At 40.6% G+C, this 15679-nt stretch overlaps 1 protein-coding gene across 1 annotated transcript; it reads left to right on the top strand.

Moving 5' to 3' along the window:
* The first annotated feature begins 3856 nt into the window (after nucleotides 1-3856).
* LOC127229562 (guanylate-binding protein 1-like) lies at nucleotides 3857-13957 on the top strand. Its single transcript, XM_051194646.1, has 10 exons — nucleotides 3857-4046; nucleotides 6702-6829; nucleotides 7557-7666; nucleotides 7939-8135; nucleotides 8453-8701; nucleotides 9775-10055; nucleotides 10661-10873; nucleotides 11543-11645; nucleotides 11871-12064; nucleotides 13847-13957. Exons 1-10 carry the CDS (start codon nucleotides 3857-3859, stop codon nucleotides 13955-13957), a joined length of 1776 nt encoding a protein of 591 aa, XP_051050603.1.
* The last annotated feature ends 1722 nt before the right edge of the window (nucleotides 13958-15679 follow it).

Genomic DNA, 15679 nt, shown 5'->3' on the forward strand with positions numbered 1-15679 from the left:
TAGATGTGGATGAGGGTCCAGTGGTTGATATATTAGCAGGGTATCTCCAATCTCAATGTGGCAGTGGATGCTCACTGGGACACAGGTGCTTTTTCCCAGAGGAACATTTTGTGATAGTTTCCGGAAGCTACTGCTGGAAACCACTGCTGTCTTTTCACTCTGTGATCACTCCTCTTTCCTGTGCCTGAGGCGGGGACCGCCCTCTGACATGGCTCCCAGGTCTGGAGCTCATGGCTCCCTTGATGTTGCTCTGGGCCTGAAGCACTGACCTTCCACTGACTACTCATCACATTCTTGCTCAGTCGCTTCATTCTACCTGACCAGCTATTAGCCTCTGATTCCCAGTGTTTCTCTTCCTTCTCTTTGTGTTTCTTCTTTCTCTACCACATGAATCTACACAAGAAACAAAATGAGCCACTTCCTCTCTAGTGGTCTTGACAAGCTTCCTTATTTCTTGATGTTTACATCATGGTTACTTTCATAAATATATAGGATTTACATTGGTACATTCAATATCCTCCCTCAGTTCTGGATCATTTGCTGCTTAGCTGTTTTAGTTTCAGTATACTGCTACTGTGAAACCATGTCCTTGTAAGGGTCACTGTTACATAATTTTGTAAATTTTGCAATTAAAAAAAAAGCTTTATGTTGGTGATTTTTCTGGAATGGCAAGGCAAGGCAATGAAATTAATTCTGTGGATAGAGATTCTTACCGATAATATGAGTGTAAATACTCAGATAGGTATAATGAATATATTTTATAATCTCTAAGAATTATCACAAAGGCATGCATCAAACAATAAAGCCTTAATTCCTAGGGAGTCTTTATTCATTATAATTATAAGACATGAGTGCTTAAGTCCAGTTATACTCAACCCAATAGAAGAGAAAGTGGGAAATGACCTTGAATGCATTGGCACAGGAGAAAATTTCTTGAATAGAACACCAGAACCACATTCACAAAGATAGATAATTAATAAATGGAACCTTGTGAAACTGGAGAGCTCTGAAAGGCAAATAACACTGTCAATATAAAACAGCAGCCTACAGAATGGGAAAAGATCTTCACCAACCTGGTATCCAAAATATATAAATAACTCAGAAAACTAGACATCAGAAAACCAAATAATCCAATTTTAAAACTGGGGTATAGAGCTAAACAGACAATTCTCAACAGAAGGATCTGAAATGGTAAAGAAACACAGAAAGAAGTTCTCAACATCTTTAATCATGGGGGAAATGCAAATCAAAATGAGATTGCATATTACACCTGTCAGAATGGCTAAAATCAAACACACAAATGACAGCTTATGCAGGAGTAAGGAGTTATGTGGAGTAAGGGCAATACTCCTCCATTGCTGGTGGAGTGCAAAGTTGCATAGCAACTTTGGAAATCAATATGGTGGTTTCTGAGAAAAGAGGGAATCAATCTTCCTCAAGTTCCATCTATACCACTCCTGGGCATATTCCCAAAGGAAGTTCAAGTATACCAGAATGACAATTATGTTCATAGAAGCTTTATTGGTAACAGCCAGAACCCAGAAAAAACCTAGATGCCCCTCAATGGAAGAATGGATAAAGAAAGTGTGGTGCATTTACACAATGGAGTATTTATTACTTAGCTGTTAAAAACAGTGACATCAGGAAATTTGAAGACAAATTGATGGGACTAGAAAAATACATCCTGAGTGAGGTAACCCAGGATGACAAAGGCAAACATGGTATATACTTACTTATAAGTGGGAATTAGTTTTAAAGTAATAATAAAATAAACAAATAAATAGAGGCAAGCTGCATGTTACAATCCACAGACCCAAGGCTCAAGGCAGGACACATGGAGTTCCCTTGGAAGAGGAAACCGAAGAGGTGTCCTAGAGGTGGTTAGGGATGGGAACATGAAGGATCAGGTTGGGAGTGGATGGAGCGGGAAAACTGAAAGAGATGAATAGAAGGGAAGGGAAGGGGAGGGTCATTTCAGAATTAGGTAGAAACCTGATGCAAGGGAAAGCCCCAGGAATCTACAAGGATGGCTGCCATGGACTACCCCAGCCTGATATGGAAGTCCCTGGGACTTAGGGTCCTTGAAGACTAGATGGGTAAGGATTCAGTGGTGACCAACAGAAACAAACACAGGGGCAGTTTGAATCTGAGTGTATTTTGCAGTTCTCAAGCAAGGGATTTTATACAGATATTTTCTCAGGGGATGATTTTGTGAAGCAAACCGAAACAGATGCCATTATTGTTACTTGGCACAGTAACACAGAAATCCAAAACATAAGATCATCCAGGGTTAAACATAGAATCACCCAAGGCTAACTGCATATTTCCTAAATCTAATTAATCAACTTTTATGGTCAGTTATTATTTAAAATCTATTACCTAGTTATTGTGAGTTTTTGAAATATTTTGAAATATTTTCAAATATTTGAAATATTTGACCTATTTTAACTCTTTCTTATTAAAATCTTTCTTTACCAAATACTTAAACCCACTCTTGATGACACATGTACAGCCCCTTGAAATTTTATTGTTGGGAAAGTTTTTACTATTTGTACTTATATGAATGATGTGAATGATTTGGAAAACGCTGGTTTTTCTGGAGATGAGGTCATGGCTAGTGAGCCCATCTCAGGGGATAGTTTCTTATCTGTATCTCTCTCTTGAAATATCAGTGTAGGCTTTCAGAAACATTTCTTTAGTATGAAAAAGGAATAGAAGAACAAACAGAAATTGCCACAAGAATCATAGCCCAATATTTTTCTTCAGCCAAGAGTTTCACAACTGATTCCAGGAGGCCCTTCTTTTGAAGTTATCTCCTCAGTCTGTGGAACTTGACACACAGAATCTACTGGATTTGGTGTGACAGATGACCCCAGCTAAGACTCCTAGCAATTGATATGTAGCCTGAACTGGCCAACTCCTGTGGTAAGACTGGTGACTACCTCAATTGTCATTAGAGAGCCTTCATTCAGTAACTGATGGAAATGGATGCAGAGACCCACGGTCAAACATTAGGCTGACCCCAGGGAAAATACTGCTAAAGTGAGGGAGAAAGGATTGTAGGAGCCAGAGAAGTCAAGGACATCACAAGAAAACCCACAGAATCAACTAAGCAGGGCTCATAAGGGCTCACAGAGGCTGAATCAACAACCAGGGACCAATTTAGGCCCTCTGCGTATTTGTAGCAGCTGTATAGCTTTGTCTACTTGTGGGACTCCTAATAATGGGAGCATGGGATGTCCCTAATGCCTTGGTTAGATTTTGGGAACCTATTCCTCATACTGGATTGCCTTGTCCAGCCTAAAGATAAGGGGAAGTGCTTAATCATACCACAACTTGATATGCCATGTTTTGTTGATACCCACGGGAAGCCTGCCCCTTCTGAACAGAAACAGAGGAAGAGTGAATCCCAGAGCGGGAAAATTGAAGGAGAGGAGGGAGGGAAACGTTGGTCAGGATGTAAAATCAATAAATTAACTTAATTTTAAAGAGAAATGAGTAAATGAATATTTAATTAATTATATACAGTTACAATATAAAATAATGTCTCTGAATCTGATACTCTTTTCAAATTTGGTGTCTAGGGTAAAAATCTTTAATAAGGGGAGTTTTCAGTGTTAAACTAGATGAAATATCTGTATTGTGAAAGCAGTAGAATGTTGTCACTGTTACATGATAAAAAAATCCTTTAATAATATTTTATAATATTCTAAAATTATACAGATTCTCTTATGCACATAGCACTGTTGTGTTTTTTTTTTTTTTAAATTTGACACATCTACCTTCTGAGTAAAAAAAAAAAAATGATTGTAGTTAATGTAATCTCTCCCTCTATAGACAGGGGACAAGACCCACAATGACCTCAGAGGGCCACATGCCAGGCCCTGTGTGCCTCATCGAGAATGTGAAAGGGCAACTGATAGGCAACCAAGAAGCTCTGAGGATCCTGTCTGACATCAAGCAGCCAGTGGTAGTGGTGGCCATCGTGGGCTTTTACCGAACAGGCAAATCCTACTTGATGAACAAGCTGGCAGGGAAACAAACAGGTTAGTGCCGCCATCACAGCTGTCCTGGGTCCCAAGGGTGTGGTCCTTCCTGTCACAGTTGGATGTCGGGTTCCTTTTCTCATTGTTTCTTTGTCTGCTTGCATTCATTTTGGAGGCAAGGTCATGCTATACAGCTCAAATAGGCCTTGAGCTCCGCATACAGTCCAGGCTGGCCCTGAACTCGTGATCTTCTTACCTTGGCCTCCTGAGCTCTGGTTCCAGGTCTGCACCATCTTATCTAACTCCTAGTTTACCATCTAAAACAAATGTAGAAAGGAAGGAATAAAGATAATTTAATTTAATTTGCATGTTAGTTAGCTTTAAGGCATTGATAAAATGGTCAAGGAGAATCTGTGGGACTCCAATGCTTAAAAACTCTATCTGCATTATATATGATGACTTTTTATTATTATAAATAATACATTATAAGTTCGTCTTTATAATTTTCTTGTTAAGTATCTAGTTCTACGGATAACAAATTTATGTATATGTCTCCCCAGTCCATCTCTAGAAATAGCTCATAGTCCATTCTATACCACTACCCCACGTGCTATAACTGTGAATATGACTGTTGTAGGAATGTCATATAAGTGAACTCACATATAGTGTGTGTGTGTGCGTGTGTGTGCGTGTACATGTGCTTGTGCGTGTGTATGTGTGTGTGTGTGTGTGACCGGTTCTTTCATTTGGTATGATAGCTCAAGGTTTGTCACTGTGAGAATGTGTGTCAAAATATTCTTCCTTTTTGAGGTTCAGTGATAAAGTGTGCCTAACATCACTTGATAAAGTGATGACGTGTAGACATTCACGTGTAGACAAGGCCGCTGAGTATTCTGAATGATGCTCACATGAAGATAGTTACAGGGTCCATCTGAGTCCAGGCTTTCAGGTTTTCTAGGTTGTGTCAGTCTCATGACTGATGGAGTGACTGACCGCAGCGATGTAAGGACAGAGATTTACTTTCCTCACAGTTCAGGGGATATCAGTCCACTTTGGCAGGGACATGGGACTTTGTGACTATTTGCGTAGTTGAAGGAGCTTGTGGCTTGTTCATGACTGACCAGGAAGCAAAGAGCAGAAAGCCACAAGCAAGGCCAGTACTAACCTCCAAAGGTCTGCCTTCTGCCAGCCAGGTCCTACCTCCTAATGCTTCCACATCTTCCAAAACAGAGCCACTAACTGGGGAACAAGTGTTCAAATACTTGCACCTATGATGAACATTTATCTTCAGACCACAACAGTCTGCTCCTGGCTCCAAAATTCTATGGCTGCATCTTCAAAAGTCCCTACAGTCTTGGAGTTCTAATGTTGTATAAAAGTTCACCATCTCATCTGAGACTCAAGACAACCTCTAATATATAATGGCACAGTATAAGCATTCCCATTTACAGTGTTCAGAGGGATAGGAAGGTGAGGACACACCCTAGCAAGACTCAACCCAGAAGGGCAAACACCAAACCCTGTAGCTCCGTGTGTAACATATAGGGCATGTTTTGGCTGTCTCTAGACAACATTAATCTACAGACCCTGACTCTAGAGTCCTGCTGCTTATAGAACACAAGGGTTCGAGGGCCAGGCCTACACATTGACTCCAGCTTTCCTCAGTGGACATCCTAGTCTTGGCATCTCTAACTTCCTGGGACCTCCATTGTCCCTCACACAGCAAGCTCAGGAGTTGCACATAAGAGGCTGACCATGCTACACATTTTCTATGGAACCTTGGTGTATTTTGTTTATGCTCTAATAAATATTTCCTGAAGATCAGCGTGCAGAGTTAGTCACACACCTGGTTAAGAGATAAGCCACTAGTTAGCCACACAAGCCAGTCAGCTTTAATCCCAGTACCCAGGAGACAGAAGCAGGAGGATCTCTATGAGTCCAAGGCCACCATGGGCTACAGGAGAGTGAATCGGTCTAAAGGAGAAACAGAGCTCACAGCATTGATCCCAGCACGTGGGATCCCACACCTTTAATCCCAGCACTATGGAGGTGGAGGCAGGAGTGATGTGGCTGGGCAGAGAGAGGACTATAAGGCGGGAGGAGACGGGAGCACAGATGCAGTCAGAGGATTCAGTGTGAGGAGGCAGTTGAGGACAGAATTGCCCTGTTAGTCTGAGCATTGGTAGAGGAAAGAACTCTCTAGTGGTTGATTCCTCTGCTTCTCTGGTCCTTCAGCTTCCACCCCTGATAACTGACTCTGAGTTTTATTTATGAAGACCAATTAGAATTCATGCTATACCTTGGTGCAAGTTTGGAGATCTTGTGACTGCATATCTGAAATCTGAATTCCTTTTGTCTCTGACTGTGAGATCAGTATGAACTTTGGTTTCAGTTAATCCTTCTGACTGGATTGTGCTGATTTTTCACAAGAGATTTATTTAATTTTAGTTCCATGAGTTATTTGCCTGTGTATTGTGTACATGCCTGGCACTCACAGATGCTAGAAAGGGGCATAAGATTCCCTGAAAAAGGGGTTATAGACAGGTGTGAGCTGCTACACAGATGCTGAGAAATGAGCTCTGGTCCTCTGCAAGAGCAGCAGGGACACTTAATAACTGAGCAATCTTTCCGGTTAGATTGTGCTAATTTTATTATCACTCTCAGGAAGACCTTGTGCCTACACATCTAATCCTTCCTTTCCTCTGTGCTTTCCAGGGTTCTCTTTGGGCTGCACGGTGCAGTCTCACACCAAGGGGATCTGGATGTGGTGTGTCCCTCATCCGCAGAAGCCAGGACACACCCTAGTTCTGCTTGACACTGAGGGCCTGGGAGATGTTGAGAAAGTAAGGGCTGAGGGCATAGCCTACAATTCATCCCTCATCTCTAAATATTCTACACTGTTACACAATTCTGTGTACTATTGAAAAAATTTTATATTCAATCATTTGTGTGTGTGTGTGTGAAAGACAAAGAGACAGAGAGAAAGAGAGAAAGAGAGAGAGAGAGAGAGAGAGAGAGAGAGAGAGAGAGAGAGAGAGTCTGCTTGCTCTCTTTTCCACCATATGGGTTCTGAGGAGTGTGAGGATTGAACTCGGCCTGGAACTTGGCTGAAAGCATTTTTTCTCCACCAAGTCTTCTCACTGGAAATACAGTTTTCCAATAAGAGTTTGAACTTCACCATGGCATCCCTTTCATTTTTACATACATGACATGTCGTCATATTTAGCCAATAATGATGAGGAAACTAGTCACAGTACTGGATCATAGAACAGCAGGGCGGTAGACTACAGCACTGAAACACTAACAACAGACTAAACAGCATCAGTGAGAATGATCACAAATAAAACCACAACCCAACAGAACATTTGCCTGGAACTCCTGTGAATGCTATCTCTAGGTTTATTGCTATTTCTTTTGTTTGGTTTTGTACATTGCATAGGATAAAAAGGTTCCTCTTATTTTCTTAGGCAAATGTGCCCTCAAATGAAATCAGCATATTTTACCACTGCTGATCTGAAAGTGACATATGAACCAAACCTACTCCTGACCCAAGTGTGTTCTGACTTCCAGGGCGACAATCAGAATGACTGCTGGATCTTTGCCCTGGCTGTACTTCTAAGCAGCACCTTTGTGTACAACAGCATGGGAGCCATCAACCAGCAGGCCATGGACCAGCTGCAGTATCCTTTCTGAGGTTCTGAACAGCACAGAGCGAGGGGGGTGACCTACCCTCACGAACCAGCTGCATCTAGGTCAATGCAGCATAAAACATAAAATAACTCACGTGTATGTAGCTGCAATGTTCACACCAAGGTTAGGAACAAGGAAAATTGAGGCTTGGGACTAGGGTTCAGGAAGATGTAAAAGTAATCCAAGATGATGACTCCGGAGCTTTGATTGATGATATGGTTGTTTCCAGGGCTTTCCTTAATTTTCCTTAATAGCTGCTCAGTTATGTAACAGAGCTGACAGACAGAATCAGATCAAGGTCCTCGCCTGACCAGGCTGAGATGGAGGACTCAGAACAGTTTGTGAGCTTCTTCCCGGACTTCGTGTGGGCTCTGAGGGACTTCTCTCTGGAGCTGAAATTAGATGGGAAACCCGTCTCTGCAGATGAATATCTAGAGAATTCCCTGAAGCTTATACAGGGTAAGAGACCTACAAGAGCTAAATGAGCATATCAATTAAACCTCTGAGGATTCAGAGTTTTCTGTCTATAATGTTCTTATACCTGGTGTTCCTATTTCTAGCTGACTACTCCTGGGAATTAGTGCTTAACATATGATTAAATAGATAGAATTAAACATTTTTCTCTTTTGTTCTAGAAACAAATTTATTTGTAGTTCACCCTTTCCTTTACAGTGATTAATTTGACCTCCCTGCTTCAAACTTGTTTTTATTCTGAAACACAAAGTATACTCACTTTCCAGGTCCTGGCTAAAAGTCCCATTTTTCACTTCATCTAGGTACTGGTCAAAAAGAAAAAGAAGAAAAGTTGAACCTGCCTCGGCTCTGTATCCGTAAGTTCTTCCCAAAGAAGAAATGCTTTGTCTTTGAGCGGCCAGCACATGGGAAGAAGCTTGGCCAGCTGGAATCGCTGCAGGATCAAGACCTGGACTCTGACTTCGTGGAACAAGTGGCAGAGTTCTGTTCCTATGTGTTCAACTGTTCCCAGGTTAAAACGATTTTAGGAGGCATCAAGGTCAATGGACCACGTGAGTGCCTTCCCAGCCCTCCTGCTCACTGGTTAGGAAAGAGTGTCATGAGTTAGTGATGACCAACTTCAGCTCTGTAGTGCTAGACTGTAGATGGTACCAGCATTTATAATAGATTTTGTCTATCAGATTTCCTTGTTGAATAAAAAAAAAAGGGGGGGAGCAAAAGAAAATATCTTATTTTATTTTATGTATTTTACTTTATAAATAAGATATATTTATCGTATTTTACATATCGATCCCAGTTCCTTCTCCCTCCCTTATTGTTTCCCTCCCTCCCATGCCCCCTACCACCCTCCTATCCCACTCACCCCAACTCCACAGAGAGGGTGGTGCCTTCCAGGAGGGATCAACAAAGTCTGTCAAGTCATTTGGAGTAGGGACTAGGCCCTCCCTCCTGCCTCTAGGTTAAGGGAGTATCTATCCCTCCATAGGGAATGTGCTCCCAACAGACACCCACATAAACATAAATACCCAGCTGGTTCTGTGTTCGTCAACACAGTATCAACTAAGCAAATTTGGCTCTTTTTTTTTTTTTTTCTTGTTTTTCTTTTTGGATTTTCAGAGACAAGGTTTCTCTGTATAATAACCTAGGTTGTCCTGGAATTTGCTCTGTAGACCAGCAAATTTGGCTCTTGAAATTAAAAGATCTTGAAATTAAAAAATCTAGATGGAGAATTTTTGACTGGGGAAGCACATTTTGCTTCTGAATTGGAATGAGATGCTTACTCTGGACAGGACTGATGACATACACAGACATAAAAGTGGTATGGCGCCTGTTGTCATGGTGCTTGCCTTAAAATGGACAAAAACATTCCATAGACACAAGCCCATGTAGTCTCCATCCAGCATTCTTAGCCTTTGGGGTCTTGCACCTCATTAGAGGATCTTTGCACAGAGGAAGGTCTAATCCCATCAATGTGAGGTAGAGGCTGAGGTGTTTCTGTCTGTCATTCTTCCAAATGATGCTAAGGACACTGGTTCGTTAAGGCACCAATGACTGACATATCCAGAATTGCATCTGATAGTGTTGTCATCATCCATCAGTAGCAAATACTGTCATCTGTTTGTAGGACTAAAGAGTTTGGTGGTAACCTATGTGAACACCATCAACAGTGGGAGTCTGCCATGCATGGAGAATGCTGTCCTGGCTTTGTCCCACATAGAGAATGCAGCTGCAGTACGAAAGGCCATGGCCCACTATGACCAGCAGATGACTAAAAAGTTGCAGTTACCAACGGAAACACTCCAGGAACTGATGGACATGCACAGGACCAGTGAGAAAGAAGCCATCAAGATCTTCATGGAAAATTCCTTCAAAGACGTTAATCAAGTATTTCTAACGGAATTAGCGGTAATCTTTCTCTCATACTTCTGGGATACAGAATTAGAAGGCAAAGTGCCTTGAAGAAATGAGATAAATGTTTGAGGGAGGCAAATGTTCCTAGATTGTTTTTAGTAGTAATAATGCCAATAAATAGTAAAAATAGATTATCATAGACTCAAAATTTTAAAACATGTCTCCTTTCACGAGTAAGTTAGTAATGTACCCTCTCACTGAGTTAAATACAGAGAAGTAATTACCATGTGTGGTCAAATTAAATAACCAGTACCAGCAGACTGATCCAATATTTAAGCCAACAGTAAAGAAAATTTTAGCCTTAGCTATCTGAAGCAAATTTTCATTGAGCCATGTTTATTCTGTATTCCATCTGTCACCAGTCTGAAAAAGTAGTTTACCTTTAAAGCTGTAAAACCCTGTATTGAACTTCACTGCCAAGGAGCAAGGATAATGTCCTTAAAAAGCTGGACCAGGGAAAGGGATGCCCTTATAGTCAGTGTTTATACATTTTTGTTTATTTTGATTTTGTGTTTGTTTTTCTTTAGAGAAAAGTTCCCACAAATTCTAAACTTATGTTTCTTTTCCTTCCCTTTTTAAAAATTATTTTTACATTAAAGAGTAAGTTAGAAACAAAGCAAGGGGAATTCTATAAGAAAAACCTACAGGCATCCTCAGATCGCTGCTCAGCCCTGCTTCGGGATATTTTCGGTCCATTAGAAGAAGATGTGAAGCAGGGAGTTTACTACAAGCAGGGAGGTTATTGTCTTTTTAACAAGAAGATACAGAAACTGAAGAAAAAGTACTATGAAGAACCCAGGAAAGGGTTGCAGGTAACCAAGGTTATATGTGTGTTCTGGAAGCTGCTCACCTCCTTCAGACTGAAGAGTGATCCCAAGCATCACTATGAAAAGGTCTTACTGTTTGCATTCTAGGCATATGCTTCTTAAACATCACATATGTAAACATTATCATATTGTCCTGCTTACTCATAAGACAGTGTACACATTTGATAATTGAGTTGACAATGCACAGTCACATTAACCACCAGTATGACTGTCACCCTGTGTTACAAAGGATCCAATGATGGCCTTTTAAACAAAACTTATCATTCATCAGTGTGGCCTTCAAACAAGCTTTAAAACTGTGTCTAACTATCTCTCTGTCCACCACTCTTCCCCAGACCCATACTTCCCTCTATTTCTCCTTCCATCAGATCTTTTTGTTCTGTATAAGGGCTGAAGCAAACTTTCCCCATCTATGACCAGAGCACCATTAACTCCAAAATTAGATCCCTCAGTCTAAAAGGAAAGTCTCTGTTTTCCAAAACAGGCCTCTAATAAAAGATATTCTTTACAGTGGTCCAGCCTAGACTGTGCACCTCTTTCTGTGGCTGCTATTCTTAGCACTAAAAGGCATCACTAGACCAAAGGGGGTAGGGAGACAGGCACAAAAGCATTCAGTCATTCCTGCTGTTAACCTCATGTTCTCTGAACTCGAAGGCTGAGGAAGCTCTGCAGAAATTTTTACAGTCCAAGGAGGATATGATTGATGCAATTCTACAGATGGACCAGACTCTGACAGAAAAGGAAAGGGAGATTGAAGGTAATTACGAGTTAAGGGGTTAAGTGTCCTCGAAGTGTTTAACGGTTTAGTGTTCAATTTTTAGTGTAGAATGTTTAAATTGCTTGTAAATTTGGGACCCAAAGCTGTGTTTTACGGGTGGCATCCGACATGGTAGTACTATGACATCAGCAGTAACAACGAAGTGAGGAGGAAGAAAGTTGTCACGTGATGCAGTTACACCTTCCTTCTTGCTTTTCTTCCCAGTGCAGCGTGCAAAAGCTGAAGCTGCAGAAGCTGCCTCAAAAATGATGCAGGAAATGCAAAAGAAGAATGACCAGCTGATGAAGGAGCAAGCGAGGAGCTACGAGGATCGCATGAAAGAGTTGGCTGAGAAGATGGAGAAGGAGCAAGCCCAGATGAGGGAAGAGCAGCAGAAGGTCATGGAACACAAACTTCGGGTATGTTAATTGCACCACCTCTATGTTTTCTCCATAAAAAAATTGAAGTGTGAGTGTGTGTGTGAGAGTGTGTGTGTGTGTGTGTGTGTGTGTGTGTGTGTGTGTGTGTGTGTGTTTATTTGTACATGTGTAACTGTAGAGGTTGAAAGAAGGAGTCAGATTCCCTGACTGGGATGCTTGGAATTGAATTCCAGTCTGTAACACACCGTTTTCTCCTGAGCCATCTATATAGCCTCCTGTTCTCTCCATTTATGTTAATCATGAAATGTAATGAGACCTAAACTCTGACCAAGTCTGCTCCCATGTGCTGTTTATTCCTAAATACATGCTTAACAGTCAGTTGCTCATATCTGATGGTTAAGTTTTCAATGTGTAATGGTGTCACACTAAGTCCTTTAGTAATATTTCTGTTTATTTATGGAAGTTATTCTCTTTATGTTTTATCTTTACTTCTTTCTTAAGACTGTATGAACCATGAACTATATCCCCCATTAAAATGGAAGAAAGTAACACAGGTTCACATAGATTAAAAAATATATGCAATCTTAATACTTTGGGGAAATTGAGGCAGGAGGATTAAAAGGTCAAAGACATCATCTGCTATATAGGGAATTCAAAGGAGAAGAGCCTCTGTCTCAAAAAAACAAACAAACAAATAAACAAACACTATTTATAAGATACATATGATGGAAAAGTGTTTTTCTGTCTCACTGGTATGAGTTTATTCCTAAGAGAGTGTTTACAGTGAGAGGAACTATTTAATCCTCACAACTATGTAACAGTCTGTCTGTCCCTCATCTTTCCTATGCTCCCAGTCTGTGTTCAGTTGGGAGTTCTATAACAAAATTCATTAGCTTCAGTTTGGAAATCTGATTCTCTTTTCTATTGTCTCTTACCCTGCTATGACATTATGGAGTTTACACTAAATTATTTTCTTCTCCTTCTTCTCCTTCTTCTCCTTCTTCTTCTTTTCTTCTTCCTCATTTCCCTCCCCCCTCTCTGCCTGTGTATATTTGTGCTTGTTCATGTATACACATGGATGTGAAGGCTTAAAATTAGTTTAGATATTCCTCCATTGCTCGCCACCATATTTTTTTGAGACAGTGTCTCTCACTAAACATTGAACCCAATAATGGGGCTTTCTTGTCTAGCTAATGAATTTTTGGGGATTTACATGTCGGCCTTCTCAGCCTGGTGTTACACACAGTGCTGCATCTAACTTTTACATGAGTGCTTGAGATTCTAACTCAGGTTCTCATGCTTATACATCAGTCACATTCCTGGCTCAGCCATCCCCTACCCCTGACTGACTTTCTTAGACTAAGATTCAGAGCCTTAGTCATTCTTATGGTGCATATTTACATAAGATATGAGTAGATGGGTGTACTAAAGTCTATAATGCTAAAATTTGAAATCAAACACATGACTAAGATTACCTACATAGATCATAGGCAACCACTGAGGACAAAACTTATACTGATAATTAAGCTTTATTGGTGGAACTGTTTTTAGTAAAGGGAACCCCCAAGAGAAGTGACCACAGCTGCCGAAAGAAAAGCATAATTGAGAGAGGGGGTTAAAAAAATCCAAAAAGGAAAAAAATAGGAAACTTCTGAATATTAAAATTTACTCATGACTAAAAACAATTTAAAGAACATAATAAAAATTCAAGGTAGAAAAATTTAAGGAATTGCATAATAAAAATTAATTACAAGGAAAATGCACAGAATTTAGGGATCGGCTCAACACAACCATTTATTGTCTCCACTTGTCCCATTCTAGGAACAAGCTCAACAACTAAATGAGAAATTCCAATTGGATCGAAAAGAACTTCAAAATGAGATAAGGCATCTCAATGAAAAGCAAGCCTCACGCACATGTGTCATTAGTTAAAGGCCTAAATAATAGGTCTGTCCTGCCAATCAAAACAGAGATGAATAGAGTGTAGAATTGGGAACAAGAGTCGCTTTGGTTTATAATAATTGGGTCCTGCATCAGAAACCTAAAAATCTACAAAGATGTGTAGTGTGATCATTGAAATCATTTATTCTCCACTGCACCAAGGATGTCATTGGCATCTCTACTACAGGAGCGGTATCAAGAGCACTGCCTAGAATAAAGTCACTCTCCCAGATGATCTCCAGGAAGCAAATGGACACTGAGCATATTCTTATATCGTGGCACATAATTAGGAACCAATGTCCAGGGATGTGATGACTCTGAAGGACAGGGACAGCCAGCCTCATTCCTTACTGGAGACAACATGAAGTTCTGCAGTATGTCAAAAGTGCTCAACCTTTCAGCAATGGCATGACTTGTGAGCAATGGTGTTGGAAAATCCTATCAACACACCATTATGATTGAAACTGCAATGGCACATTTCCAAACATCGAAACATGATACTTAAGCATGAGAAGCAGTAACTTTAAAGATGGGTGTTGAATGATGATGGGTAATCTGTAGTTATCAAAGGTGCTTTCATAATTTATCTGTAACCATAAACTTGCACTAATCTTTTTTCCTATTAGCAGCTGTACTTGAAATCCTGTTGATTTTCCCCAAGCATAATAAAAATTATTTTCCATGTATTGACCAGCTCTTAGTACTATGGAGTATAGATGAACTACACCTCAACTGCCAAAAATATAAGTTAAGGAAGAAAGCCAAATGGGGTCATGCTCAGTTTAGTAGATCAAAGTACTACACTCACAAAACAAAATGAAGCTGCTGCTGCTGTGAGTCCAAACGGTACACCATCGCCATTTCTGTCGCAACCGTTTTGTTCTCAATTTGTTCTCAAGGAGCATGAGAACGGAGTCAACAGCTACGTGTGCTCCCATGGTTCGCCTACACCCAAGAGAGCATCTTTTGCCCTGCCCTGGTATTTTTTTTATTCGGGTATTTGAGTTATGCGCCCTCTAATGAAAGTTCCGCCCTTTGGGCCAAGGCGCTCTTTACAACTGACTATTGAGCAGAAGATAAAATTCCTCTAACAGTAAATGGTTAACATCTTTTAAAGGGATGGAGAATTTGGGTGGGGGGGGGGCGGGCAGCGCATGACTCCGTGGGTAAAGTGCTTGATGTGCAAACACGAGGACCTACATTCAGATCCCAGCACCCACAAAGCAAACCAGACATGATGGTGCACACCTATAAGCCTAGCACTGAGGTTGGAGCAGGTGCAGACAGGAGGATCCCTGGGGTTTACTAGCCAGCCTAGTCAACAGATCAGCTCTGGGTTCTCTGAGAGACCCTGTCTAAAAAAATAAGGTGGGAAGTAGTTGAGAACTGTTATGCTGTTTGCTGGAAGTGAATGGGACCAGAGAAAATCTCATTAAGCAAGTTAAATCAGTCTCAGAAAAACAAATGTATGTTTTCTTTAATATATAACTCTTAGACTGCATATAGGTATATAAAATTGTATATGTATATATATATGACATAAAAGTCAAAATGTAACTGCTTAGGAAACAATAGGGACTAGCAGCAGGGGAAGACATGAAGAGAAGGAAAAGGCACAGGGGTGTGCTAAACATACAAGATATGCTTATATGAAAATATCCTTGTATGACACAGCAACATGGATAATAAATATATGTAATGAATATGATTTAG

This window comes from Phodopus roborovskii, unplaced genomic scaffold (genome assembly GCF_943737965.1).
Source record: "Phodopus roborovskii unplaced genomic scaffold, PHOROB, whole genome shotgun sequence".
Classification (NCBI taxonomy): Eukaryota; Metazoa; Chordata; class Mammalia; order Rodentia; family Cricetidae; genus Phodopus; species Phodopus roborovskii.